At 41.5% G+C, this 27,586-nt stretch overlaps 1 protein-coding gene and 1 pseudogene across 4 annotated transcripts in view; one reads left to right on the forward strand and one right to left on the reverse strand.

Annotated features, from left to right (window-relative positions):
- The first annotated feature begins 4,329 nt into the window (after window positions 1-4,329).
- LOC147915989 (cytochrome b-c1 complex subunit 8 pseudogene) lies at window positions 4,330-4,577 on the forward strand (annotated as a pseudogene).
- Window positions 4,578-16,436: 11,859 nt separating this feature from the next.
- Window positions 16,437-27,586, reverse strand: part of QPCT (glutaminyl-peptide cyclotransferase) — a 48,256-nt gene continuing 37,106 nt past the window's right edge. For all 4 annotated transcript variants that reach the window (XM_087436884.1, XM_087436885.1, XM_087436883.1 and 1 more), the window contains 4 exons: window positions 22,698-22,874; window positions 20,665-20,764; window positions 18,321-18,437; window positions 16,437-17,072 (listed from right to left, as the gene is read on the reverse strand). In XM_087436884.1, the coding sequence (XP_087293010.1) occupies window positions 16,927-17,072; window positions 18,321-18,437; window positions 20,665-20,764; window positions 22,698-22,874 (540 nt within the window). In that variant the 3' untranslated portion in view covers window positions 16,437-16,926. The remainder of the gene's footprint in view (window positions 17,073-18,320; window positions 18,438-20,664; window positions 20,765-22,697; window positions 22,875-27,586) is intronic.

Below are 27,586 nucleotides of genomic sequence, written 5' to 3' on the forward strand. Positions count from 1 at the left end.
CAAATTCCAGGGCCCTGTGCCTGATATTCCGGTCTAAGAGGCCTGGAGCAGGGCCTCAGAATCTATATTTTTAACAAGCATAGGAAAATTGTTAAAATCACAGGCTTTGGAGATAAATGTACCTGGGTTTGAACGCTACCTTAGGCCACTAACTCATTGTGGCACCGTGGCCAAGTTAGCATCTCTGAGCCTCAGTTTCCCTATCTAGAAAAGGGTGTTGAAAATAATACTTACCTTTTAAAATTGTTGTGAATTTTGAATTACTCCACGCTTTGAGGAAGCACTCAGTAAGCAGTAGCTTTTTTTCACACTATTGTGTGTCTTTTTCCTAGAGAGTCTGAAAGGATGGAGTTTTGCCAGCAACCCAGATTGAACGCTTTTTCTCAGAATCAGGTCAACAGCAAACATGCTGCTGGGTTAGACAAAATCAACCCAACAGAGAAAGCAAGATAACCAGGTCTGCAGCCCGCAGGCACTGTTCATTTGTGTCCCTTGTGGGAGACTCTAATATTTGGAGCTGAACTCCACTGACCCACAAATTCACTCTATTCCTGGCCTTCAAAAACAATCCTGAGGAAAACAGGTAAGAGGAGAAACCATGAGACAAAGATGACACCTACTGGCAGCGCGAGGTCCCTGCAAAAGGCATTTCTGCCGCTCAGCCACTTCCGACAGGGATAAATCCTGCTGTTCATCCCGATGCCCTCTTACACAGCAAACGTCGTCGCCAAGGAAATAGTCAGAGACGTGGGTAAAGGGTTACATGCAAATGTTATAAAAGTGAAATATTGGAAAGACTTAGCGTCCAACAATGGGAAAGGAGTTCAATAAATTTTGGTACAGGCGTATAACAGACTATCAATCATCCATTTAAAACTGTTTTCAAATCATTTTAATAACATGAGGAAATGCTCACATAAAGATTTTCAGTGCGAAACAAAGGTTATAAAAACAAATATGTATAGGATAGTGATTAAGTAAAATTAGTGTATGCATATGCTCATAGAAAGAAATCTGGAATGAAACGTAGAAAATGTTAATAGTGGTCATTTCTGAGATGTGTTTTCTTCTATATATATTTCTGTATTTTTCAATATTTCTGTAATAAGCATGTATTACCTTAGTGAATAGAAAGCAAAGGAATAAATCTTTTTCCAGCTTCATTGAGATAAAATTGACATATAACATTGTGTAAGTTGGAGGTACAACTTGATGATTTTATACTTATATATATATTCCAAAATAATTATAACAAGGTTAGTTAACACTTCCATCACCTCACATAATTACCATTTGTGTGTGTGTGATGAGAACATCTAAGATGTACTTTCTTAAAAAAGTATTTTTTAAAAAAAGAAAAAGAATCTCAATGCCTATTTAAGAGAGAACAGAGCCCCAGAACAGATATTGATGGAATAGTGGTGAAGATCAGAGGTGAATAGTTGAGACTCGGATCTCAGGAACTACGATCAGAGAGGCTGATGAGAAAGTCTGATCCCCATGATGACGTTGGCAGCATCTGATACTGCAACGTCGTGGGCCAGTGGAACAAGGGGACAAAAGAATGAGGTTATTTCACTGTCTAAGAACTAGAAGGTGTTTTGTCCTCCCTGGCCTAATCATCAGACTCTTACAACTGGCTCTCCTTTTGTATTATCTCTAGAGAATTTTCTTACATAAATGACTGCAGTTAAAGTTCTGCCCTGCTGGGTAGGTGAGTACAGCTATGTCTCCTCAGTGCACGTCTTACTGTGCACGTCTTCCTTCCCCCACCATATCTGGCAAGGCCCTGGCTCTATCACACACCATCCTGTGATATCACCTGACTTCTCTGAGCTTCACTCTTCTCATTGGCAAAATAAAGATGACAATAGCCACCTGACTGCCCTCCTACAGTTGTGAGATTCACAGGAGATGTGTTTTGAAAGCAATCTCATGCAGATCACATGCAAGGTCATAGTAGCCCAACATCCTTCATTGAGTGATTATGTGCCAGACGTTTCACAAGATGTTTCTTACATATTATTTCATTTAATCATCAAAAAAGCCTGCAAGTGGGCCGGCCCCATGGCTTAGTGGTTAAGCGCGCGCGCTCTGCTACTGGTGACCTGGGTTCAGATCCCGGGCACGCACCGAGGCACCGCTTCTCCAGCCATGCTGAGGCTGCACCCCACATACAACAACTAGAAGGATGTGCAACTATGACAAACAACTATCTACTGGGGCTTTGGGGGGAGAAAAAAAAAGGAGGAGGATTGGCAATAGATGTTAGCTCAGAGCCAGTCTTCCTCAGCAAAAAGAGGAGGATTAGCACCGATGTTAGCTCAGGGCTGATCTTCCTCACAAAAAAAAAAGCCTGTGAGTGAGTATATCCTCCATTTTACCCATGAGAAAACTGAGTTAATAACTTGCTAAAAATCAAACATCTTTTACATTACAGAGCCAGGATTTGAACTCAGTTCTATCTCCAAAGTCCAGATTCTTAAGCACTGTGCTGCGCTACTGCATAGAGTCTTAGCATTCAAAGGAACTCAACAGATCATTAGGTTGAATTCCTGTAGTTTGCAGATGAGGACACCAAGGCCCAGAGAAGGAACATGACTTGCCCATACAACCAACAAGAAACACCACAAACTTCACTTCACAAGACACTGAGATCCTCTGCACAATCTGCCAGCCAGTGTGGTTCCTGGTCACTCAAGCCCACAGAGTGGGCTGGGGTTTCTGTTCTCATTTAGCTCTACTTCTCTATTGCTGGTAACCAGCAACTTTTGGATCCACTCTGTTATTCAATGGCCAAATTACATATTCTGCACAGAGTGAAACTTTGAACTTCTGGGGAAAGTGAACTTCCAACAATCAAGTCTTCACCACAGCCAAGGCCAGTGGGAAGGAACGTGGGGGTGGAGGGCAGAAAGGCCACCAGTAGGAGGGCTCCAAGGTCATCAGCTAAGGTGAGTCCTAGATTAGGATGCCCCCCAAAATTTACCATCTTAACTAGAACTCTTGACAGTGAAAGGGGATGCTACTAATAATCACAGTCACCATATCCGTGGGAATGGATAGCCTGTTGGATAGCCATTGTCAGAAGCACCAAGCTGAAGGAGAAGCTAGTTAGCAAGAGGTAGAGGTTGCAGAACCTAAGTCACAGGGTCTGAGACTAGAGGCAGAAAGATGAAGCTGGGTTTGGGCATACCTCTGGATTGTGGTCCTGTAACAGTCAAATGATTTGCTCTTCATCAGTACCTAGGGGTCACTTCCCTGGTGCTGTGCTTTGGCCCATAGGCAGCGATGGAAGGGGCTGTAGTATATGGAAAGATCACAAACAATTTAAAAGTCAGCTTAGACAGTAAGTATGTCTGAGCATAGAATTCACTGCAAAAAAATTTCCCATTTATCTCACTCCAGCTCCAATTCTATGAATACAGCATTTTCCCCTGAAATTTTCACTTTCCCTTCCATTTTGTATGTCCGCATGAAAAAGGAAAAACATAATCGAGTATCCACTTCCATATGGTAATCAAGAACCATATTAGGTTCTTTTGCATCATGAAGTACAATGTAGCCTCCCAAAAACCAAGGTGAAGAGAAAGAGACTAATCTAGAAGTCATGCCTCTACATGGGGTCTAACCAGTAAGATGACTGATTTTTCTTTAATCAGATTGGCTTATTACCAATGACCATGCAACAGACGGCAGAGGGCTGCTGAACTGACCATTCTGGCTCACAGTGTTGGCTCCAATTACAACCTCAAATCTCTCTGGTCCTCAATCATGCATGGCCACAACTTCAACTCTTGTGCTCTGTGGCTTCTCCTGCCCGCCTTTCATTTGGCTGCTTTGTAAGACTGTCCTTGATCCCATTGCTATTCGTTAGTTCATTCAACAATCTCACCATATGCCGGTCACTGTTTAAATGAACAAAATAAAGATCCCTGACTAGGTGGAGCTTACATTTTTGTGTGTGTGTGTGTGAGGAGATCAGCCCTGTGCTAACATCTGCCAATCCTCCTCTTTTTTTGCTGAGGAAGATGGGCCCTGAGCTAACATCTGTGCCCATCCTCCTCCACTTTATATGGGACACTGCCACAGCATGGCCTGCCAAGCAGTGCGAGGATGCGCGCCTGGGATCTGAACCCGAGAACCTGGGGCCGCCTCAGCAGAGCGCGCGCACTTAACCGCTTGCGCCACCGGTTGGCCCTGGAGCTTACATTTTAAAAGAAGAAAGTAGACAATTAAAAGCAAATATGTTCTGCGGAAAGTGTCCGACGGAGGCTGGTGGATCCCTCCGCTGTGGAGGGCTGTAGAGGGCGAGGCGCCCCCGTGACCATGGGCTGCAAGTTCTGGAATCTGATACGGATGCGCGCGTGATCCCCTACAGCTTGCCGCCTTTGGAGCAGCGCGCCTTCCCTCACTACCTCCGCGAGGGCGTCCACAACATGCTGTCCTGCACGGGGGTGTGCATCCTTCGCGTTGCGCCGCCATTTGTAGCGTCTTAGTTTGTCTACACTTGGGGGACCTAGGAGTTTGAGAAATCCAAGAGGAAGAATCCAGCTGCCTACGAAAATGACAAATGACAACTCATCTGGATAATGGTTCCCTGTCTCTGAAAGACCTTTCTCTGGGACAGGAGTCTATATTGTAGTGTCTTGAAGACACAATAAACTTCTTATGGGCAAAAAGAAAAGAAAAAGCAAATATATTAAATAAATAAATTGCACAGTATATTAGAGGGTGATAAAAGAAAAAGCAGAACAGAGTAAGATTCAAATTTTAAATGAGGGGGTCGAGGAAGACTTCATTGAAAAGTTGCATTTTAGCAAGGATTGGAGGAGATAAAGAAATTAGCCTTGAAAGTGTCTTGGGGGGAAAGTACTCCAGGCAGAAGGAACAGCCTGTGTAAAAGTCCTGAGGTACGATCTAGTCTGACATGTTCCAGAAGCAGCAAGGAGGCCAGTGTTGCTGGAGGGAGTGAGCGAATGGGGAGACTGGTCAGAGATGCGGTCAGGGTAGTGTTAGAGGACAGACCACAGGGGTCCAGCAGGCCACCGTAAGGACACTGGCATTTACTCGGAGTGAAATAAATATTGTAGGGTTTTGAGCAGAAGAGTGACACAATCTGATGTGCTTTCTTAAAGGATCCCTCTTGCTGCTGCATTAAGAATAGATTGAAGGGGCTAGGGTAGAAGCAGGAAGACTTGAGAAGAGGATAAGAGGCTCTTACAGTAATCGAGGCAAGGGATAATGATGACTTGGACCAGTGTGGTAGCAATGGAGGTGGTAAAAGCTGATTGGATTCTGGATGTATTGTGAAAATAGTCTTGACCTGGCTGTTTCCTGACCAGTTGGATGTGGGATATGAAAGAAGGTGAGAAGTAAAGAGTGATTCCATTGTTTTTGGCTGAGCTACAGAGAAGAATGAAGCTACCATCAACTGAGATGAAGACCACAGGTGGAGCAGGTATGTGGGGACAAGATTAGGAGTTCAGCGGGGGCATGTTGAGTGTGACCTCCAAGTGGAGCTGTTCTGTAGGCAGTTGGATACATGAGACTGGAAGACAGTTGAGAGCTCTGGAGTCATCAATATATATAGGTGGTATTTAAAGACTTGAAGGTGGATGAGGTCGACAAGGGACTAAGTGAAATAGAGAACAGAAGAGGACCAAGAACTGAGCCTTGGAGCCCTTCAACATTAACCAGTCTGGAGATGAAGAAGAATCAGCAAAAAGAGCCTGGGAAAGAGCCATCAGAGAGTTGGAGGAGAACCAGGAAAGTGTAGTAAGACAGATTCGAATTTCAATAGGCACACAGCCCAGGAATATTCTATTCTCCAATAACGTTTTTGTTTGGTTCCCTGAAGCAATGCAAATAAATTGCACACCTCTGAGTGCTTTTTCCTTTGCACTTCATGCCCAACCATTTCAAACCCTCTCCCCATGATTACATTGTAGGTCTGGAGGCAGCCAGACCAGTAGCCCTGATATCAGGAAAATGGCTCAGACAGGCAGGCTGTCTGCTGCTTTGATGCACTCCATGTCCAGAGGGAGAACTGCCAATCCAAACAGATCCCACAGATTGTGCCCTACCCAACACTATCACAGCACAAAATGAGATAAAGCTCAAGCCAGCTATCTGGGGCAAGCTGACAGATTGTCATGCAGCTTGTGGGAGCTCAGCAGCATGTAGATGATGATGTACCGAACCTGGGAAAGAAAACAGACAGACTCGGGGGCCCAGAGCACCCTACAACTTGAGACTTCTACCCTATTGGCCCTGCAAGGGTCCTGCCTTATGTCCTTGTGGGCAACATGCTGAAGTTGCCCTAAGGCAGAAACAACATCTAGGAATTAATTTCTGCGGTTTTGAGAACACAGAAATCTCTTCAAAGCTTCAACTCTACAATCTGATTTGTACATTGATTCATGTATTAAATTCAACTGTTATCAGAGTTTAATCTCTTATTTAAAAAATATTTTTAATAAGCACTGCTATCCATCACCCTCAGCTCAAAGTGGAAATATAGAGTTTGGTAGAGAGGGACAAGAAGAAGAGAGAGGGCATGGAACCGTGAGGATGGAGAATCACACCCCACCCACTCCAGGGAGGAAAACGGTCCAGAACAAGGAAGTAGGAAATGGAACCTCACCACCTGGAGTTTCTCCTGTTGACAGATGTAGGAGGGAGTCACAAGGGTGAGTCAGAAACTCTTCAGTTGATGCTTTAGAGCTGGCTATGCAAATTTTCTTGGGTCTTATTTGCTACCTCAGAGGAAACAGCCTAAACCCAAAAGCCTTGCTGGCACACAGAAGACTAAACGAGATCGAGTGTGACTATTCTGAGGGTCTGAGGGCAAGTTTCTCACTTGAAGCCTGAAGGAGCCTCACCCCTCCCTCCCTTCTCCTCCTCCTTCTATCAACTTCTTCTGGCCTTTTGCTCCCCACCAGTCTATATCTCACCCAAAAACTTTACCCAATGATGAAAAATACTCAACACTGTGATTCTTCATTCTACTTTATTTATATCCCATATTTCTCATCTCTCTTCCCTGGGCTTTCTTAAAATGTCCTTCTTTTGAAGGAGAGAGGTAAGAAAAGGCAAGAGGCGGACCTAGGGAGTTCTCTGGACCCAACGAACCTTGTTGCTGTTCTGTTTCTAAGTCAGTCGCATCTCTGAGAGCAGCAGTCTCAGAACCTGCAGGAAAGTGATGGCCACATCCCAGCCTTGAGCCCAGAGCCTCTGTTTGACTGGCCCAGGGAAATGAGGCCAGGCACAGACAGCTCACAACCGAGCATCAGTCTCCTGGCTCGTGAGCCTTGATCTCTTGCTGCGTCTGCCCCCCTAGGTGATTCAGGAATATGCTCAGCCTGTTGGGGAAAAGCCAGGAGGTCAGTGTAACTGGGGTGAAGTGAGTGAGGAAGAGAGTGGTAGTGAGATCAGAAAGGTAAAGAGACCAGATCATGTGGGGTCTGGATAGCCATGGTGAAGGCACCGGATTCTATTTCAAGTGAAATGAGAAGAGATTGGAGAGAGTTTTTAGCTAAGCAGTAACATGACCTGATTGTAATTTAAAAGGATACGTCTGGCTCCTGTTTAGAGAGGAGACTAAGGAAGTAAGGATGGAGCAGGGAGGCCAAGGGAGAGAGAGATGATGATGGCTTGACCCAGAGTGGGAGCAGTGCTCAAAGGTGGACAGATTCAGGATATAGTACAAAGGAGATCCAACAGGATTTGCTAATGTCTTGAACTAAGAGAGAGGAGTCAGCAACTGGGTCAAAAAATTTCCTTTAACTAAGATGAGCAGATTTGGGGGAATGCATGGAACCATGAGTTCGGTTTCACATATCCTCATTTAAGGTGCCTTTGGGACATCCCAATGGAAATATCTGAAGTTCAAGGAGAGATTGAGGCTGGAAATACAAATTTGAAAGTCTGCATATAATTTTAGAGCTATGGGGCTGGATAAGATCATCTGGGGAGTGAGTATAGCTGGAGAAGAGGTCCAAGAACTAAGCTCCAGAATATTCTGATTTTCAGGTGTCAGGAAGGTGAGGAGGATGCAGCAAAGGAGACAGGAGAGACTGGTGAGGTAGGAGAACCGAGAGAAAGTGGTGACCTAGAAGCCAACGAGTGAATGCAATATTGTGATTTATAAAAAAAATATATTTGGTCATTCAGATGACCAAAATATATTTCTTACATATATTTGGTCTTCGTCAGCAATTCCTGGCTCACAGGTCCCAAAACCCTTGGAATTTCCTGAGCAATGAGAGCGATGAGAGCATCTTTTGTCATAATGTTTGGTCTCTTGTCCTTAGTTCTTGAAATAGCTTCAGAGCCATAAAGGTGAAATGGGTGTCTTGTTATTCATAACAAACCCCTTTCCACCACAACTGGATTTATGTTAATGAGGTGACTTTGGGAAGCTCTAGGTAACCAAAGGATTGGGATGGTTGCCAGGGGACCCAACCACGTGATTAGACAGCTGGAATTTTCAGTCCTACACCCAGACCTCTGGGGAGGGGAGAAGTGCTGGAGGTTGAATCAATTACCAATGGCCAATAATTTAATTTATCGTGCATATGTAATAAAGCCTCCATAAAAAACCAAAAGGACCGGGTTCTGAGACCTTCCGGGTTGGTGAACACGTGGAGGTGCAGGGACAGTGGTGCACCCGGAAAGGGCATGGAAGTTCTGAGCCCCTTCCCACATATCTTGCCCTATGCATCTCTTCCATCTGGCAGTTCCTAAGTTATATCCTTTTATAATATACCAGTAATCTAGTAAATAAAATGTTTCTCTGAGTTCCGTGAACTGCTTTAGCAAATTAATCAAGCCCAAGGAGGAGGTCGTGGAAACCTCTGATTTATAGCCAGTTGGTCAGAAGTACAGGTAACAATCTGGACTTGCGATTGGCATCCCGAGTTGGAAAAGGTCGTTGGAACCCCCCATCTATAGCCAATGGGTCGGAAACCCTGGTGATAACCTGGGCTTGCAACTGGTTCCTGAAGTGGGGAAAAGGGGGACAGTCTTGTGAGATTGAACAATTTCTCCTGTGAGATCTGATGCTATCTCCGAACAGATAGTGTCAGAATTGAGTTGAATTGTAGGACACCCAGCTGGTGTCCAGAGCATTGCTTGGATGTTTGGGAAACCCTCCACCACATTGGAATTGGGTCCAGAACCCAAAACAGTGAGTGATCAACCGAGTCATAGTCTCTGAGAACTGAGTAAAAGGAGACTGAGAATTAAATCAGAGTTCCAAGCTATGTTCTTCAGAGCCCTAGGTTTCCTGGAGCCCCTGTGGGGGTGGACAAGGGCAGATAAAGGAGTGGGTGGTTTGAATAAGGCTTAGCCAGCAATGTTCCAGTCCTCTCTCCCTGCTTCAACCAGGTCTGCTCCTCTTTTAGCTTTGGGGTTCCATGTGAGATTTCCTCTGAAGAAAGTGTTCTACTACTTAAAACACAAAACTTTGAAAACTATTGGAGCACATTCTACCACTGGGAAAGGGATAAGAATGCGAAGAGGGACTCTCTCTGCAGCACCACCCCCAGGCAAAAAATCTAAAGCCGAGGGCGAAAATCACAGAGTAGATGATTTCTAAGTCCTTTTTCAGCTCTAAAACACTTGGATTCTACTCTCTTGGCCTCAGCCCCTGAACAACAATCTCAGTTCGGACTCCACCCATGCTCTGGTCTGATAATGACCTTGATGGAGACATATGACCTGGCTGGCCTTAATACATGGGCTTGATAACATTTATGGGCCTTTGAGGAGTGGTATAAGAAACATCTATTTGATCAAAGTGCTGCCTTGGACTCTTTGATTTTGAGGAGAACTGCTGAACTGAAACATTCAGTGAATAAACAAACCCTTCCTTCTCCTGCCACCTTGTCTGCATCAGCTTCAGTCTCTGTGGTCTCAGGCAGTGTCTGGACAAGGTCTCATCCCTGACTCCCAGCCTCCTGTAGCAGAGCAATTTACCTTTCCTGGTCAATTTCTAAGTATCTTCAACTTTTTTTGGTTTCTCATATACTGTAATCTCTCCATCTTCTGTCAAAATGAAATGTTAATGAGTGTATGTATTTGAAGATGCCCTTCCCTTGGATATAATTTTCCAAGCTCTATCAACTTGCAATAGAGGTCCAGGGAAACACAATGATCCTGAAGAAAACCTGAGCTCGGGGAAGCAATGTTGTTTTCCTTTAACAAACCCTCATTTCCAACACCAGGATCCAACCGCAGGGAATTGAAGCATGAGCAGCTAGATTTAGGAATCTCCTAATCCAGATTTGTAAAGCCTGAGGCATGGTCTACTCTTATAACTCCTGTGCTCCTCTTCCAAGATATGGACCCTAGATTTTAAGAACTTTGATGGAAGATCAAGTACTTCTTCATTCTAAGAGAACATTATAATGCCATATATATGTAAGATAAGAATGAAGGCAGTGTGGTACCATGCTTTAGGACTGTGCATAAGTCACATAACTCACTTGTTGGCTGTAGTGGACATTTGTTGCTCTGGCCGGTATAGCATCCTTTCCCTAGACCTTCCTTTGGGGAACGACCTCTGCCTCACTTTCATCCCTGTGGTTTGGTGGGGCTAACCCTGCCCCCAGCTATAGGGGTGGGCATGAGCCACAGGACAAAGTCAATCAGTGCATTCCATTCCCCAGCCCAGAGACTGCGTTGGGAATGGACCCAGAACTCCACTTGGGCCAATAGCAATCAGGCCTAGGACTTTGTGGAACTGTTGGACTGGAGATGGATACTCTCCTTTCACTAAAATCAGAGCTATGGGGATATGAGCCTGGAGCTCCTAGCATCCATCCTGCTCCCAGGATGAAAAGCTTACCTAAGTCTGAGGCCTACTCAGAGGACGGTAGAGCAGAGGGATAAGGAAAGATGGGGCTCTGGATTCAGCTGTGCCTGAAACCAGAAACAGGAAATAAATTTCCTTTTTTGCTTAGGTAAGTTTGAATTGGGTTTTCTGTCTCTCGTAACCAAAGAATCTCAAATGATCCATTCTCTCTAGATTGATATCTGAACTTTTAGAATGAGGATGAGGAAAACTAGCCAGTGTTTCTCAGTGGAGTCACTAATGGCATTTGGTAGGACAATTCTTTATGGTGCAAACTGTTCTGAACATTTGTTTTGGCCCCTGCCCACAACATGCCAGAAGCATCCCTCTGTTATTATGACAACCAGAAATCCACCACCTGTCCCACTAGATCCACACAAACACACTTCCAAATGACCCCTGTGGCATGTACTACCCCTAGTTGAGAACAAACAAACTAGAAAATCTCTAAAGGCCCTCCTAACCAAGCTGAAATTAGCCATGTCATGTACCAGAAATCAAGTTCCCTAGAGTCTAGTCTTAGCATCAACAAACAATAATTTAGTCTCCATGTTCACTTATTTTTTTTTTTTTTTTGTGAGGGAGATCAGCCCTGAGCTAACATCCATGCTAATCCTCCTCTTTTTGCTGAGGAAGACCAGCTCTGAGCTAACATCTATTGCCATTCCTCCTCCTTTTTTTTCTTCCCCAAAGCCCCAGTAGATAGTTGTATGTCGTAGTTGCACATCCTTCTAGTTGCTGTATGTGGGACGCGGGCTCAGCATGGCCAGACAAGCGGTGCGTCGGTGCGTGCCCAGGATCTGAACCCGGGCCACCAGTAGCAGAGCGCGCTCACTTAACCACTAAGCCACCGGGCCGGCCCAATGTTCACTTATTTTTAAAATTAGGACACTAGGATGCAGCTATATGGATAAACCTATCAAAGGATTATTGCCGTAAATTACTCATATGAAATAACTCTAGCATAACCTAAAATGGATCCTTAACATTTCCAAGGGAAATACCCTAAAAACTTCTGAATACCATTATGGCTTATAATTTGTCCCATAAAAAGACAATTTTTTTAAAAACCCTTAGGGGGCCAGCCTGGTGGCATAGCGGTTAAGTGCGCGCACTCTGCTGCGGTGGCCTGGGGTTCCCAGGTTCAGATTCTGGGCGCACACCGACTTGCCGCTCGTCAAGCCATGCTGTGGCGGCGTCCCATATAAAGTAGAGGAAGAAGGGGACCGATGTTAGCCCAGGGCCAATCTTCCTTGGCAAAAAGAGGAGGATTGGCATTGGATGTTAGCTCAGGGCTGATCTTCCTAACAAAAAAAAAAAAAACCCTCAAATTTTAAAGTGACCTTTTCATGCCTTTAATTCATCTATCAATCAATAAAGGTTAAAAATCATTTATAAAGCTACTCTGTGTTGCAATCATTTTTCTAGACCTCTTTAATTACATCTCCAGCAAGAGCAATTGGCTTAGGAGGTGGGGAGCAGGGGGCATTCGTTTTTTACAAACAAATGGGTTTTATGCCTTTCCAAGAGTTATTGCAAGGATGACTGGAGAACAGCAGTGAAATTGATGGCTGGCAGTCAGCTAGGCTCTTTCACTTCTCCACACGAATCTCTTAGCTCAAATAATTTGCTACATGTCATTCTTTGTTAGCCGAAACCACAAACGTTAAATCTTTGAATGCCAAGGACCTCTTGTACCCCATAGTGCAGTGTAAATGTAAGAGAATGAAGTTTTTAGTGCAGTTTATAATTTATCGGTTTTAAAATCTATTTTTTGTGTTTCTTTGTAATCTTTGTGAGTTTTTTTTTTTTTTTTTTTTTTGCTTTAAATCATGCTTTTTTCTCTTCTTGGCAATTTTGTGCTCTTAATATTAATTCTCAAATAAGTGGGCTAAACTCTCCACTGGCAAATTTGGATATGCCAGGAGAGTGGGCTACGTTCCATGTGTTGCCTTTGAAATACGAGCACAATAAAATGACTTCACATTGCGTGAGCACGCCAACCGGATTCAGGCTGAGGGCTACAGCCATGACACAGACAGGCCTTTCATCTCAGCTCTCTTCACAACTGCCATAAATTATTGCTGCTGGATGTAGTGCCAGGATCCTGAAGCCAATTTTCATGTTGAGGAGGATTTGAGGGGTATCCTATACCACCCTACCGGCTCACTCAGCTAATGCCTTCTCTCTACCTCAGCCCTTCTGCCAAACATGGCAGTGACTTTACACAACGGTATCTGCCCCTTTCAACCAAGCAGTAGTTTAGCTATTTGAAGGCTGAGAGAGCTGTATCGTAGAAGTCAGAGAAGCGAGATAGAAGGAAGAAGTAAGGGGAGGCAGTTAAACCACTTCAAAACTACTTTTAGAATTTCAGACTGTGTAGAAAGTGGCCCTAAAACTCAGAGTGAAACCTCAATCTTTCATACATTCATCTTTGAAGCCAAACGTTGGTAGGAAGGCTGGCTAGGAAAACACAGCCCCATACATTCATGAAGAGCAAATTTCTCCAAATTTCCTATGTTAGCTTCATTTTAAATTAGCTGTGGCTGCTGTAAATAGTCTTTCTCATCTTCTCTTAATGTCCTTTACCCCCACACCTTCAGTCCTCAGATTTAGGGCTTGCAAAGAAACTGAGATTTCCTTTTCAACAGAATATACCATGCCCAAGCCCCACGTGGGGCTGTCTGTACATTAGAGATATGGAAGCATCGTGTCTTATGCATCCCTCCTTTAAAAGAAGTAATCACCTCCAGCTGGGCCAAGTTGATTGAGCAAATGTTCAGTTTTCACATGATTTTGCTGCAGTACCATAATGAATGTACCTCTTTGATAGAAGAAAGAAGATCCATGAAGTAAACAGTTTAAAGATTTGGAGTTGGAGTTGGAAACATGGGCTGCTTTGTTCTTATGACAACTGCTTCACCATCTAAAACATTTCTCCATTTTGAAGGATCTGTCTTTTCTCTTCCAGCCACAACCCTCAAGCTACAATAACAGACTCATGATTTTTTTAGATGCCAAGGTTATGAATACTCTTTTATGAATATTTTCCTTTGAACTCATTTTTCTTGAAGAAGAAAAATAGCCCTATGTATTGCAGAGTTGACAGTAATAGAGAAAACATACAAATTGTTCTCTTAGGGGCAGTAAAATGCTCCAAAATGCACAATTCCAAATACAACATAATGTTTATGGAGCACTGCCTTTGCAGCTATAATTTTTAAAAAGCAATATTTCCGACTGTCATGTATTATATAGAACATACTTCAGAGATTAATATCAAAATTATTACCTTAAAATGTCTCCCTTTATGGCATCATGATTGCTTTTCCCATATTACTGCACACTCTTAGTGAAGAGAATTTTAGGATGTGCCATTTGGAAGGAAGGAAACTTTCATTGGATTAAGCTGCTTATGTTTATATTTTTCTTTTTATCTCATTTTAACATATCCTCCAACTTCCTCCTCTAAAAATAATTCAACTAATGCCAAATCAACAGATTATAGTAGATCTATTAATATCATTCTGCCTCAAAAAAAATTTATTATTTAGGCTTATAATTATACACGTAGTACTGTCAACTAATGTTTAGGTTCCTTATTAAAATTTCTTTCCATTCTGTTTTAATATCATCAGTTAAATCATTTCTTTTCTGATGTTAAAAAAAAAAAAAACTATTTTCCCCGAACCACTTTCAAATGTTTTATCTCATGCAAAAGTTAATCCAGAAAACTCAACCTCCTTTAATCCTGCTTTGTAGCTTAGATTCTTTAGCCCTGGAATCTCTCGTGTTGATTTCTGTCATACCCACACTGATGTAAAAACAGCCTTTGCTATGGTAGAGAAATAAGTCTGCATGCAAATGATGTGCCTCTGAAACCTAACATTGTCAGATGAATCATGGCAATAGTGATTTAAGAATGCTCTCTCAGATTGAGTGAAGGACCTATAAAAGTTTCAAGATACAATTGTTGCTTTGCATTTGGCATTAAGAATATTCTACAAAGTTCTTTTCTTGCAAAAAAGCAGTACTCTACAGTGGTTCAAAGAATAAGCTTTAGAGCCACACTCCTTGAGTTCATATCCATCATTGCCACTTACTCGCTGTGTGATCTTGAAGAAGACACTTAACCACTCTGAGCATTATAAAATGGGGTTAGTAATACCACCAACCCATTAGGATTATTGTGAGGATTAAATGGATAAAAACATAAAAAGCACTTATGACACTGTCTGACACAAAGTTAGTACTCAATAATTGTTAGCTCTTAATATTATTTAACTCACAAAGGCACAACATCCCTGCAGATTTGTAAAATAAAAAGAAACCCCAGAAAAATCTAATTCTGTAAAATTTACCAACTTGAAATTACAATGTATGTCTGTATGTATCTATATGTACATACACATTATATGTAATTCTGGCATTCTTTTATATAATCACATATAGTCAATACAGACAAAATTATATTTATCTTTTTTTACCTGGAAAATATGTTTTAGTAAGTAAATTCCTTCCCCAATGACTTCCTTCATCATTGAACTTAAAGCCGTCATTCCTCACTCAGCTTGTGTGTCTCATACCCTACCTGGCCCCAGCACATTAATTCAGTGAGTATTTATTAAATTTCTGCTCACAAAAGGGAGCACATGAAGAACAGTGGCCCCAACTGACTTCATCTATATGGCAGGATCGATTTCCTCATTGTTTAATTGATCAAGTTTGTATTTCTAGATAATTGTTCCTATAGCTAAAGAAAAATCCATGGATTCCTATATGTTTCCAGCCCAAACAATTTTGCTTCCACGAATCTCTTGAAAGAAATAGGCTACAAGTAATTAACCAAACTTGAATGCCATAGAATTTACCTACACAAAAATTATAACTACTGTGCTACCACTGTGTTACCTTAATACTAACTCTATAGGACACAGAAAGTTTCTTCCTCTCTTCATTTCAACCCAAGATCACAACAGCTAATAAATGTCTGGTAATAATATAATTTAACAGAAAAAAAAGGCCAAAAAATTGTAGATACAGTTTGATTATAACTACACAAAAAAATCTGCATTGAAAATATGTAAGGCGGGGCTGGCCCTGTGGTATATTAGTTAAGTCTGGCGAGCTCCACTTCGGCCGCTTGGGGTCACGGGCTCAGATCCTGGGTGTGGACCCACACCACTCATCAGCCGTGCTGAGGCGGCGACCCACATACAAAATAGAGGAAGACTGGCACAGATGTTAGCTCAGGGCTAATCATCCTCAAGTGAAAAACAAAAAGAGGAAGGTTGGCAACAGATGTTAGCTCAGGGTGAATCTTCCTCACCAAATAAATAATAAAGACTAAAAATAAATTTAAAAAAAAAGAAAATATGTGAGGAAACACTGAAGAGTGAATGGGAATTCTGTAATCTAATGGGATTATAGCTTTCTTCTTTTCTCCATTTTCTGATTTTTTTTTGTTACTGACTATATTATTTTTATAATAAAAATGTGAAATTTGTAAAACTATAAAAATTGAACTATACTTTAAATTATACAATTTTCCATTTACATAAAAAAGAAATTCACAACATGGCATGTAATTCTGATTTAATTTCCAGGACATAATCCCTACAAAGATTTCTCAAAGAAGTTTGAGAGTCTTCAAACTCCATCTCTATTTTGTATTATATGCAATAGATTCCCAAGTATAAAAAAAATCATAAAACTTAGGCTACACATTGCACATTGTCATCACATTTAAGTACTATTTAGAAGACCATGATACTGGATATATGAATCTGATTTAGATTCATAGTTTCTTATCCAAAGAAGTTTTTAAAAGATATTTATTTTCTGTTTTCTGACATTTCTCTTTTTTTATCTCTAGATGAAAATAATGAGCAATTTAGGACATGACATAAACCTAGGATTTATTGATCACATATTCAAAGATGCCTAGGGAATGAATCTATAGGATAGAAGTTTCCTCATGGCATTTGTCTGGAGTCAGATTATTTGAAATTGTGCTTTGACTTTTGAATGCAATGCTAGATGCAATTACCATAAACTAAATCAGAATATTACAAATGAAGATATTCTAACACAAAGACTTGTATGATTTTGTTTAGATTGTCAATGGTTGTTTCATCCAAATTTTCTTCATTGTCATCCATGGTGTGCCAGACTTCAGGGAAAGGAGATGCTATCAGATGCAAAACTGGAACACCTAACAAGAAAGAACCGATTGTAATTAAGTGCACATTTCCAGCGAGTAAACGAGAAAGTGTCTTTCTTCAAGCAGAAGTCCGGGAGCTCGGTACCATACAAAGACAGCTGATAATTCATCATCTTCTGTGCACCTCCTTGTATCTTACCCTTGTACTCCAAAGTCATTCGTTCATTAACAAATGTTAATTAACTCGGCAAATAATTATAAAGCACCTACTACGTACCAGTCCCTATTCTAGGAGTTGAGTTTTCATCAATGAAAAGGCAAAGCCCTGCTCAGATGGAGCTTACATTCCAGTAGAGAAAGAAGCAAGTAAACAAACATAAAAAATAATTTTGGAAAGTGATAAGGCTTATAAAGAATAATAAAACAAGGTAAGGGAATAGAGAATAAGAGGCAGACAGCAGGGCCAAGAAAAGGGTATTTAAAGTCAGGGAAGCCCTCTTTGAGAAGCTAACATTTAAACAGAGACATGCAACAAAGGAGAAAGCAAGCTGTGCAAAGATGTGGAGATGAGCATTCCAGGCAGCACCAGTAGCAAGTGCAAAGGTCCTGAGGTAGGAGTGCGCTTGGCCTGCTTGAGGAACAGCAAGGAACGAATTTGGCTGGATCAGAGCAATAACTGGAGAAAGAGGTAGGAGGTGATGTTGGAGAGGGAGAACAGAGTAAGAAAATAGAGGCCCTTGTAGGTCACAGTAAAGACTTTGGGTCTTATTCTACATGATGGCAAGCCACCAGAGCTTTAAAGCAGGGAAGTAACATAATTCGATTTACATTTAGAGGATAACTCTCACTCCTATGTAAAGAATAGGGAAGCAAAAGCGAAAGCTGGAGACCAACTGAGAGGCTACTGCAAGAGTTCTTGTGTTGATTTAGATTTCCACCAGGGACATCAAGGATATTGCTTCCTTATTAATCAGAAAACACCAGAGTTACACAAAGTGTAAGAATACAACCAAACTCTATGAAAGGGAAGGTAGGGACAGTGGAATATGAGCTTTCATAAATATTCTAGGTGTAGGAAAAAATATAAAGGTGTCCTCGAGGATTGAAATGATTTTCATGAAAAAACAGAAGCCATGAAATGATTGGTGAATGATTTAATTAATCAATTAATTAAATTTAATGGTTCCCCACACTTCTGGATTGTTACAAATGCGCATAAAATATAATAAATACAACAGGTAAAAAATGCACATGTGCATGCATGCATACATACACTATATATATACACACACACATTACCTCTTCTTAAAAATGGAATATGGTCGTCCTGGATCACATTTCCATAACCATTATTCTGGAAATACCGCCTCTCCCAAGAGTGATCCTTGAGCAAACCTAATTCATGGAGTTCATGTTCTGCAGATGACAATTAGACAGCAGATGAATATCTATTTTTATCTGATCAATACTCAGAACACATAAGGAGTTTGAAAGCTTAGCACATGTGGCCATAGTTTTTAAAACATTATGCAGCAGCGGGCACAGCCACATCCATGACAATAAACATCCGGGCTGAACCTGGGAGTGTACGTTTTGGAGTAGTTCTGAGGAGAGAAGAGTCACACATGGCTCTAGCTTTACAGGTGAGAACCTCCTTAGAGGTAGAAACTCAGTAGAACAATGAAGAGATAGAATGGGAAAAAAAAAAATCGAGGAAAAAACACAGGTGTAGATACTTTTAGATCCCAGATCCTGGAAGAAGAATGTCTTAGGAGATGTGGGGCTTGAAAGGGAAATACTCAAACAGAAGAGGGATGAAGTATACAGAGTGGCCACTCTACGGGAAAAGATACCTATTACGACCTGCGTTAGTGGTTCTCCAAGTGTGGTCTCTGACCAGCACATCAGCATCACCTGGGAACTTGTTAGAAGTGCAAATTATCTGGCCCCACCTCAGACTTACTGAATCACAAACCCTGGGGGTGCAGCCCAGCAACTTGTGGTATAACAAGCCCTCCAAGTAATTCTGATGCACGCTACAGTTTGAGAACCACTGGCCTACATTCCATCACTCTTGTCATCTTGTAACAGAACCCATGTGGTTACACATAACATGAGTCCTATGTTACAAGATGATAAGAGATCACAAGAAGAGTATAAGAGAACTCAGTGAAACTTCCTAGGATAGCTGTGGGTTTTTTTAATTGCTCAATTTGAAGGGTAAAACTAGACCAAGTGGTAAGCATGCATATGTAATATGATTTGAGGAACATTGAGAAAACCCTTACCACCACCAAAACAATATTCCCATCTGTTTATTGATATTTATAATTCCTTTACCTTAGGATAGAACTTTTCCTTATACAATTAGATATATGGTTTGTAGTGTGGTTTGAAGTGTAAATACCACTAGGAGGGACAGCACAATGGGTTAAAATTGCATTAAGGTGCAAGTTATAAGTTCATTCTGGTAGAGAAAATAAGAAAAGTGCACAAAATCCTTGAAAGAAGGCCAAACCCAATTTCTTGAGGCTACTATCAAAGTAAGGAAAATATACTGCAAGGGAAGAGGCCCAAAAAGTTTATATTAACACTAATGCCATTATAGCAATTCTTCCAAAGCAGGAATTGAAATTTGCTAAAAATAAGCATCTGAGGTTCGGGTAAAAGTCTCTCCTGTATATTCTAGATCTGGATATTGACAAATTCTGAACTCATGGCAAAAGCATGAGTTGAGATGGTGGTGCTTTTCCCACTGCTTAGAAGTAATACAATTCTATCCTGCTCCAAGAAGTTTATGTGGCTAGTAAGGAATTCCTAGCCTGAAGTTCTTGCCTCAAAAGCAGGCCTCTTGGCCTGGATTCTATAACAAAAGTCTATCTCTCCCTGATGCCAATTGGTTTTTTTGTGTGTGTGTGTGTGGTGTGGTATGTTTTAGGGGGTGAAGGAGTGGAGATATGAAGGGAAGAAGTTATTCTCCTTTTCTTTCTCCAAGCCCCAATCCTCTCTTGAGCTGTAGATATCTTTATTTCTTTGCCTGGCCTGGCCTAACCTGGTCTGGCCTAGTCTACTCATTTATCTGATACTAAACCTTCTCTTAAATGACTCTTGAAGGATCTTGGCTTTCTCTTGCATCCCAATCTCTTAATCCTTTGGAAAATAGGCAGAGATTGTGCTAGATTTAAAGGAAAATCATGTCTGGATAAGGCAGAAAATAGAAGATGACAAAGACAGAGATGAAAAAGAAAGAAAAATTAAAGAATATCTTTTGGTATCATTATAAGAACATAATGTTCATCATTAGCCAACATGCTTGGCTGAGTAAAATTTTCCCCAGAAATGCATTCCGTATGCTTCAAACAGGACTCTGGAAAAATATTTTCAAACCATTTCTAAGGATATGAAAATATGAAATGTAGTATTTTATGTTTCCAGTTCAAAATGCAGTTTCATGCAGCAAAATAAAGTGGACCTACTAAAAGAGATAAATAGGAATAATAAACTGATCAATAAAGCAAGAAAAAAGACAGTAAAGTATATTATATATTCAAATCATAACTTAAATCAAATTTTGAATTTTAAAATGTAGTATTTGTCAGCAGGAAGAAACCAGGTTTGACTCTTTAATGACAGTGGTGCTTACCAATTGCTTGAAGTCTATCAAACCATCTGGCAGAGTTTGGAAAAAAATTGGGAAATCTTGGGTTTGGAGCTCCAATTAAATCCAGCAAGACCAATAAATCCTAAGGGAGAAAAAATATTATTTAATCACTGTCACCAAAACATGTTTTATATTCCCCAATGGAAAAAAACAATCAGCCCAAACTAACTGTATTTTAATAATTGAGACTAATATGGGGAGCTGTATAAATGAACAGGTTTAATAACATTGTAAGCTAATTATGTGGGGAACCTTTTAAATCTTGCTTATGCAATGTGGACAAATGGCAAAGTGTAGATTCTTCATGTCTGTAACCCCAGAAGGATATCCACATTTGGATAAATATTTCATAGATTAAAAAAATACATTTACTTTATTTTCAGGTGGGAGTCCAAGCCTGTCTGATCTTCTATTCCATTCTACTTAGCCATTTTATCCTTAGTCTGTAATGATACAAGTGCCTATAGGAGAGCACTTGGACAATAACTATTTATTCCTCAAAGCAGCATATAAGAAAAATTCCTTGACTAGGAGCTATATGACCTTATGTCTCTGGATCTCCATTTCCTTTTCTATCAAACGCGAAGCTCAAACTTGCTAATCTCTAAAGGTCCACTCTGGTTATAAGCCTCTATAATTAAACCAGTGTTTCTTAACTTGTTTGAGCCATAAAACGTCAGTAAGCTTGAGGACTCCCTGAAGACTACCCCCCAGATTAAGAACTCCTGATTTATACAAGTGAGATAACGTGTGGGTAAATATCTAGCATAGATCCTGACAATAATAAATATTTGCAGGGTCTATGATTCTAAAGACATAGTATCCATTAACTCATGAATGATAATTAAATATATTCATTGGGAAAAAATAGGCTTGTTTGAAATAGGAGTATTGGATAAGCTACTAAGAATTTGTTTCTGGAAAAAAAATGGTCTTAATCATCACCATGGATTCATATATTTGAACTGATAAATCAATAACTTTGTTCCTCCTACTGATCAACCAGGTCTCTCCCCCTCCTCTGAACCCTTTTAGCCACTTGGGCACAAGGGACCGAATGAGGTGCCAACCACATTCCCCTGACCCCATAAGACTTGCCAATGGACAATGGGATGAAGAGAATGCCAATATGAGATATGTTAGAGTCGTAGAGGACATTTAATGTGGGCATTTGGACTTACAGGGCAAAGGTCAGTGATAGGGCAAAGGACAGGGTTGAGTGGAGGGGGTTAGGAATACATTTTCAGTTCACAGAGAGGGTGGGGGTCAGACTGGGGATGAAGGCACAGGGAAGAAATGAAGTCTCAAAGGTAGAATGAGGGTCTAAGCTGAGGTTAGTGAGCATTCAAGTACTGAGTCAAGGTCAAATAAGGGAAGAGAGTCAGAATAGGGAGAGAATTCAAGGGTGGGGTGAGGAACTAGGGATGGACTGTGGGCCCAGGAATGAGGATGAAAATGGGGCCATGTGTTGCACCCACTACTTGGTAATAAGAGCAGGGTTTTAAGGCAGCATCAAAATGTCTCCACCCCTATGCCAAAAATACCACATCAAAACTGACACAATAAAAATGTCATATACACCCTTGGAGTCACTATAATGCTTTGAAGTCACTGAGGAAATTCTTCACTCTCATCCCCATACTGTGTCCCACTCTTACTCCATTTCCCAAGACCCCAGCCTCCTCAGGCTTTCTAGAGGCCTCAAAAAAGGGATTTGCTCTCTGTACAGCCCCAGGGGAATGTGCTCCCACTGGACTGAACTGAATCTGATGTTTCCTTAATCTGATTTTTTACATCATTTTAATTAAGCTCCATCAAACGTAACTTCTAACCCAGAATCATTCTTTTTAGCTCTGGGATTCCTCAAAAGCCCAGTGACTGCCAAGGAATGCTCTATTATAAACATTCTGCTCCAAGGATGCCGTGGCATTTTTAGGTCTTTAATTGGCTTTAGCTTTGGCTTCCTTTGAGGCAGAGCCTGCTGCTGTAGCCCCATGGAAATTACCAGGACTAACCATGCCGTGCAATTGGTTGGTGTCTCTTGCTCCAGGTGGGTGCCGGGTTGATGCCATCTTCAGAGCTAAGTGCCGAGACCCATACAGAGAATCTTGAGGAGACCAGTGAAGAAAAGCCTCTTCCCCATCAAAGAAAATGAGCTGGAGTGAGAGATCTGGCCTGGAGTTTGAAATGTTCTGGTAAGAAGAACAGTAAAAAGATAGCAAAAATGCTGTGAGGATTAAAAAACAGCATGCTCCCATCCAAGTACTAACCAGGCCCGACCCTGCTTAGCTTCCGAGATCAGACGAGATCGGGCGCGTTCAGGGTGGTATGGCCGTTTGCAGCCTTATTCCAGCAAATACTAAATTGACCAAAAAGTTCTGTTTTTGATACCATTAAAATTTTATTCTCTAAAAATAAAAAAATAAATAAATAAATAAATAAATAAATAAAAAATAAAAATAAAAAACAGCATGCTTTCCTACTAATGGGCAAAAAAGATAAATATGCCATGAAGAAAAGGAAAATACCAAAGTAGATGAAAATACACCAAAACTTATTGCATACCACTTCCTCTCCAAAAATCATCACACCTCCCACAGTCTTCAACCATATAAATCTCACCTTCTCCCACTCCCTCTGCAAAATAGAAGTCTTATATTTTTTCTTACTCCTTAGAGAACTTTGAAACTGTGGAACTGCTATGGTGGACATGGTGACACACCACCCAGTTCCCTTTCAGAAGGATATGTTGCCCCTGCTGCCAGGAGAGCTGTCAGCAGAAGGCCTTCAACTGTTAGTTCCTTTAGGAATTGCCTCAGCTGTAGGGGTGTCCTTCATCCAATGACTGACCTAAGCAGGTCCTGAGGGCTCTCTACAGGGCCATTCTACCTCCAGAGCTCCCCAGGGGTTGGCTGAGGCTGTTGAACCTGCATGGTAGCTCGACTTCTCCCTCTGCTTAATCCCATTTCTCTCCCCTCCCTGCCACAGGTGTTGAGCCAAGGCTCCTCCCTAATAAATGACCTAAATGCTCAACTCCATGTCAGAGTGTGTGTCCCAGGGAACCCAACCAGGAAGAACTGCAAATCTTTCTTGCTTCTCACCTTATTTAAGTCTGCAATTTTTTTATTGAGTCTAAGTTCAAAGATCTGCCCTAGGAATGCAACAGGGTCACAAAGAATGATAATTATAGCCTCTCCCTTGAAGGAGCCTACACCTTAGCTGGGTTAAGAGAAAGACAAAACAAATACATGAGCATGGCAAAATGCGCCAAGGGTCACAAATGTAACATAAAACCCCTCTGGGAATTGGATAGAGTGAGAGGTTGAATCCTTGGGATGTCAAGGAAGACTTTATGAAAGTGACAGTATTTGAATGGAACTTAGAAGCGTGAGTAGGATTTTGATTGATTTTATACTTTCCACTGTCTGACAACTCTCGCCTTTCAGATTAGTCTTTCTGGTACTCTAACCCCCACAATCCTTCAATCCCACTAGAATCCCTAATCTATTGAATCATTCACCTTTTCAGTCCTTCATCTTCATGATGTCTTCACTTCACTCCACATTCAGCTTAAATTCCAGGATCAATCATTCTAAATGCTCCCTTGCATACATGCTCAATCCCCTTGCCTCTCCATGCCTTGGTCAAACTCACATGGCAAAAACATAAAACGTTCAGTCCAACTCTCTGCCTACTTGTCCTATACTCATGCAGCTGAACCTGGCTCAGAAAAATATACAACCATTTGCTCTTTCCACCACAGTAAGTACGGGGGGAATGTGCTCGCACTGGACCAGACTGAATCTGATGTTTCTCTAATCTGTTACGGATATAACTTCTCCTCTGTCTCTCCAAGGATATTAAAAATAGTGTCCTTTAAGTTATCTTCTGCTCCTGTACTCTATTATTTCCTCCGGGTTCATTTTTCAATTTGTATTGCTTGTTTTGCTTGCTGGCTTTCATGCTGGAGCCTGTCCTCAAATGTCTGGTCGTCCTTTGTGTTCATTCATATTAAAGAATAAGGTACTAAAACACTGATTAGAGACACAGATTGGTTGGCTTCGCTGCAGGGCAATCTGGTGCCCAGTCGGTGTTTTCACTGAGGATACCCAAATGTCACTGTCTGTGGGTCTTTTCTCTGAGGTGATTCACATTCTCCAGAGAAAGATCTTCCAGTTTCCTGGCTGCTGGGTATAAGCTGGCTGCTTGCTTTCTCATGCTGGAAGTGGGAAAAGGCTGGGGAATCTCACTGTTCAATGTGTAGGCTTCCACCTAACCTTGATTTCCATGAGGCAGTTTATTACTTCCTTCTTCTACATCCAGTGTCCCCACATCCAGAACCTCCCTGGTTTAATTTCTCCAGAAAAATATTCTGTCATCTCCTGCAAGGGTACAGGTGGGGTACTCATCTATGTGCCAGATGTAAGGTGGGAATCTTTATACCTAAGTGCTCCTTATACAGATTTAGAAACACTCTCCTCCCTAGCCCCCTGCCTCATTTCTGTCTTCCTCACTCTCCCCTGCAGTTTCTGAGCCATTCCAAGATTTTGTCAGGGAACCACTGGCTTCTTCCTTTTCCTTCTCTCTCCAGGGAATGTGATTTCTCTCTACTCTGATGTGTCATTTGCCACTTCTCCATTCACACTCTGTCTTCATATTGTGGTTCCCATTAATAGATGTTGCCTAGTTTCTTCAAAGATGGAGTTTTCATGATTGTTTTAGGGTGATTTCATAAGAAGAAGAAAAATGTCTTTATCATCTAAAAACAAAGTTATTTTTGTATGCTAACCATTTCAATTGTCTTAATATTGCTCCTTAATTAGACCACAGGAAAAGGAAAGTTTACTATACTTTGAGTCTCTTACAACTCCTGACAGCATTAAGCACAGGAGGTGTTTGTCTGTATAATACATATGCACTCAGGGTTTAATAAGAACTAAGTAATTAAACAGATTTTTCCCACTGGCAAAAGGTGTAAGGTGCATATTTCAGTAGAGACATTCTAAGTTTCCAGTTGTTTAAAGGGCCTTGACTGGTCCCAAAGTTCTAGCTCTAAATCAAACAGCATAATCATGGAACACCAAGGCAGAATGAGACTGCTTGGGACCACAGACTTTCTGCTCATGCCCAGGGCAGAAGCAAAAGGAGGTAGTTTCCACATTCTGCAGGCTTAAAGGTTCAGGTGCCTCACTGAAACTTCAGCTGAGGGACTCCAGTGGTCAGTGCAATGATTTACTTTTATGCTGTTCTCTTGGCATCAGTTCGTTTAGACAGGCGTAGACTGTTGTGGACAACGATCCTGAGACCTGTGAGGCAACATGCTCTTTTGACTTCTTTTCAGGATTGGCAGGAAAATAACTGTGGTCCTCAATTTCTGATAACTTAGCCTAGTACCGTGGAGCTAGGATCTGTGTGGCCTGATTTGTGAAGGTCTTCCAATCCTTCTTCGTGGTAATATGATACATGCCCAGTTACCAGCGTTAACATAGTCAATGAATTATCTACAGTCTTTCCCCAACCAAGGCTGTTATCAGTTAATGCCACAATAATACGGTGTGAAAAACCACCCCAAACTCAATGGCTTAAAACAACAGTCATGTGGCTTCCCGGGTCTGTAGGTCAGCTGGGAGACAGCTGACCTAAGCTAGATTTGGCTGGAGGATCTCTGCTTCACCCTGCAGTTATCAAGGTTGGCTCTGCTCCACATGTCTCTTATCCTCCTCCTGAGACTGGCAGGCCAGCCAAGGCACGCCCTTCTCATGGTGACGGCAAAGGCACAAGAGAGCACGCCCAATTGCATAAGCACATTTCCAGCCTCTGCCTGTGTCACGTCTACTAGCATCCCATTAGCCAAGACAAGGCAAATAACCAGGTCCAGAGTCAAAGAATGAGAAAGTACAACCTGCTACAGTGGGAGGTCACAGCAAAGTTACAATGCAAAAGATGTGAATGTATGAGTATAATCTTACTACTGGACGTGGGAGGGCCGTAAAGAATTGGAACAATAATCCACCCTACTATCCAGTCCTCTCCCAGGTCACATTCCACCACCAACTACCCAATCCATGACAGCTGAAGAACTTGAAATAGCTCCTTAATACAAACTTAGTTAAAGTCCAACTGGAAGAATAAATCCAGTACTCTCAAAGTTTGCATTCAAAACCAATTTTTTTTTTTTTTTGGTTTTTTGTTTGTTTGTTTTGGTGAGGAAGATTAGTGCTGAGCTAACATCTGTTGCCAATCTTCTTCTTTTTTGCTTGAGGAAGATGGTCCCTGGGTTAATACCTGTGCCCATCTTCCTCTACTTTGTATATGGGATGCGGCCACAGCATGGCCTGATGAGCAGCGTCTAAGTCCGCGCCCGGGATCCGAACCCGTGAACCCCGGGCCGCTGAAGTGGAAGGTGGGAACTTAACAACTAAGCCACCAGGCCAGCCCCGAAAACCAGGTTTTTTTATATGGACAAATACCCAGAAGTGGGACTGCTGGATTGTATGGTAATTCTATTTTATATTTTTTGAGGAACCTCCATACTGTTTTCTATAGTGGCTGCACCAATTCACATTCCCTCCAATAGTGTACGAGTGTTCATTTCATTTCAGGTCCTTATACTAGAATGCAAATATGAAAAATTAAACTTTTATATCAGCTTCTGAACTCCATCACCCAATTGCTGGGGAAGAGTGCTAGTTAAAAGCGAGGCAGAGTATGGGACAAAGACATTACAGAAGGTTCAGAAAACAAAACAAAATGAAAAAACAGCGAAAAGGATACCAAGAGGTTATAAACAATCCTTGCTTTCTTCAAGTTTAGCATATCCAGGAAAAATAGAACCAAATATCTCTATTACTTCCATTACAAGATAAACATTTTACCTCTTTACCCCCATTGTATCAAAGGCGGG

Source organism: Ceratotherium simum, chromosome 11 (assembly GCF_057802395.1).
Source record: "Ceratotherium simum simum isolate JZ-2026a chromosome 11, ASM5780239v1, whole genome shotgun sequence".
In the NCBI taxonomy this organism is placed as follows: Eukaryota; Metazoa; Chordata; class Mammalia; order Perissodactyla; family Rhinocerotidae; genus Ceratotherium; species Ceratotherium simum.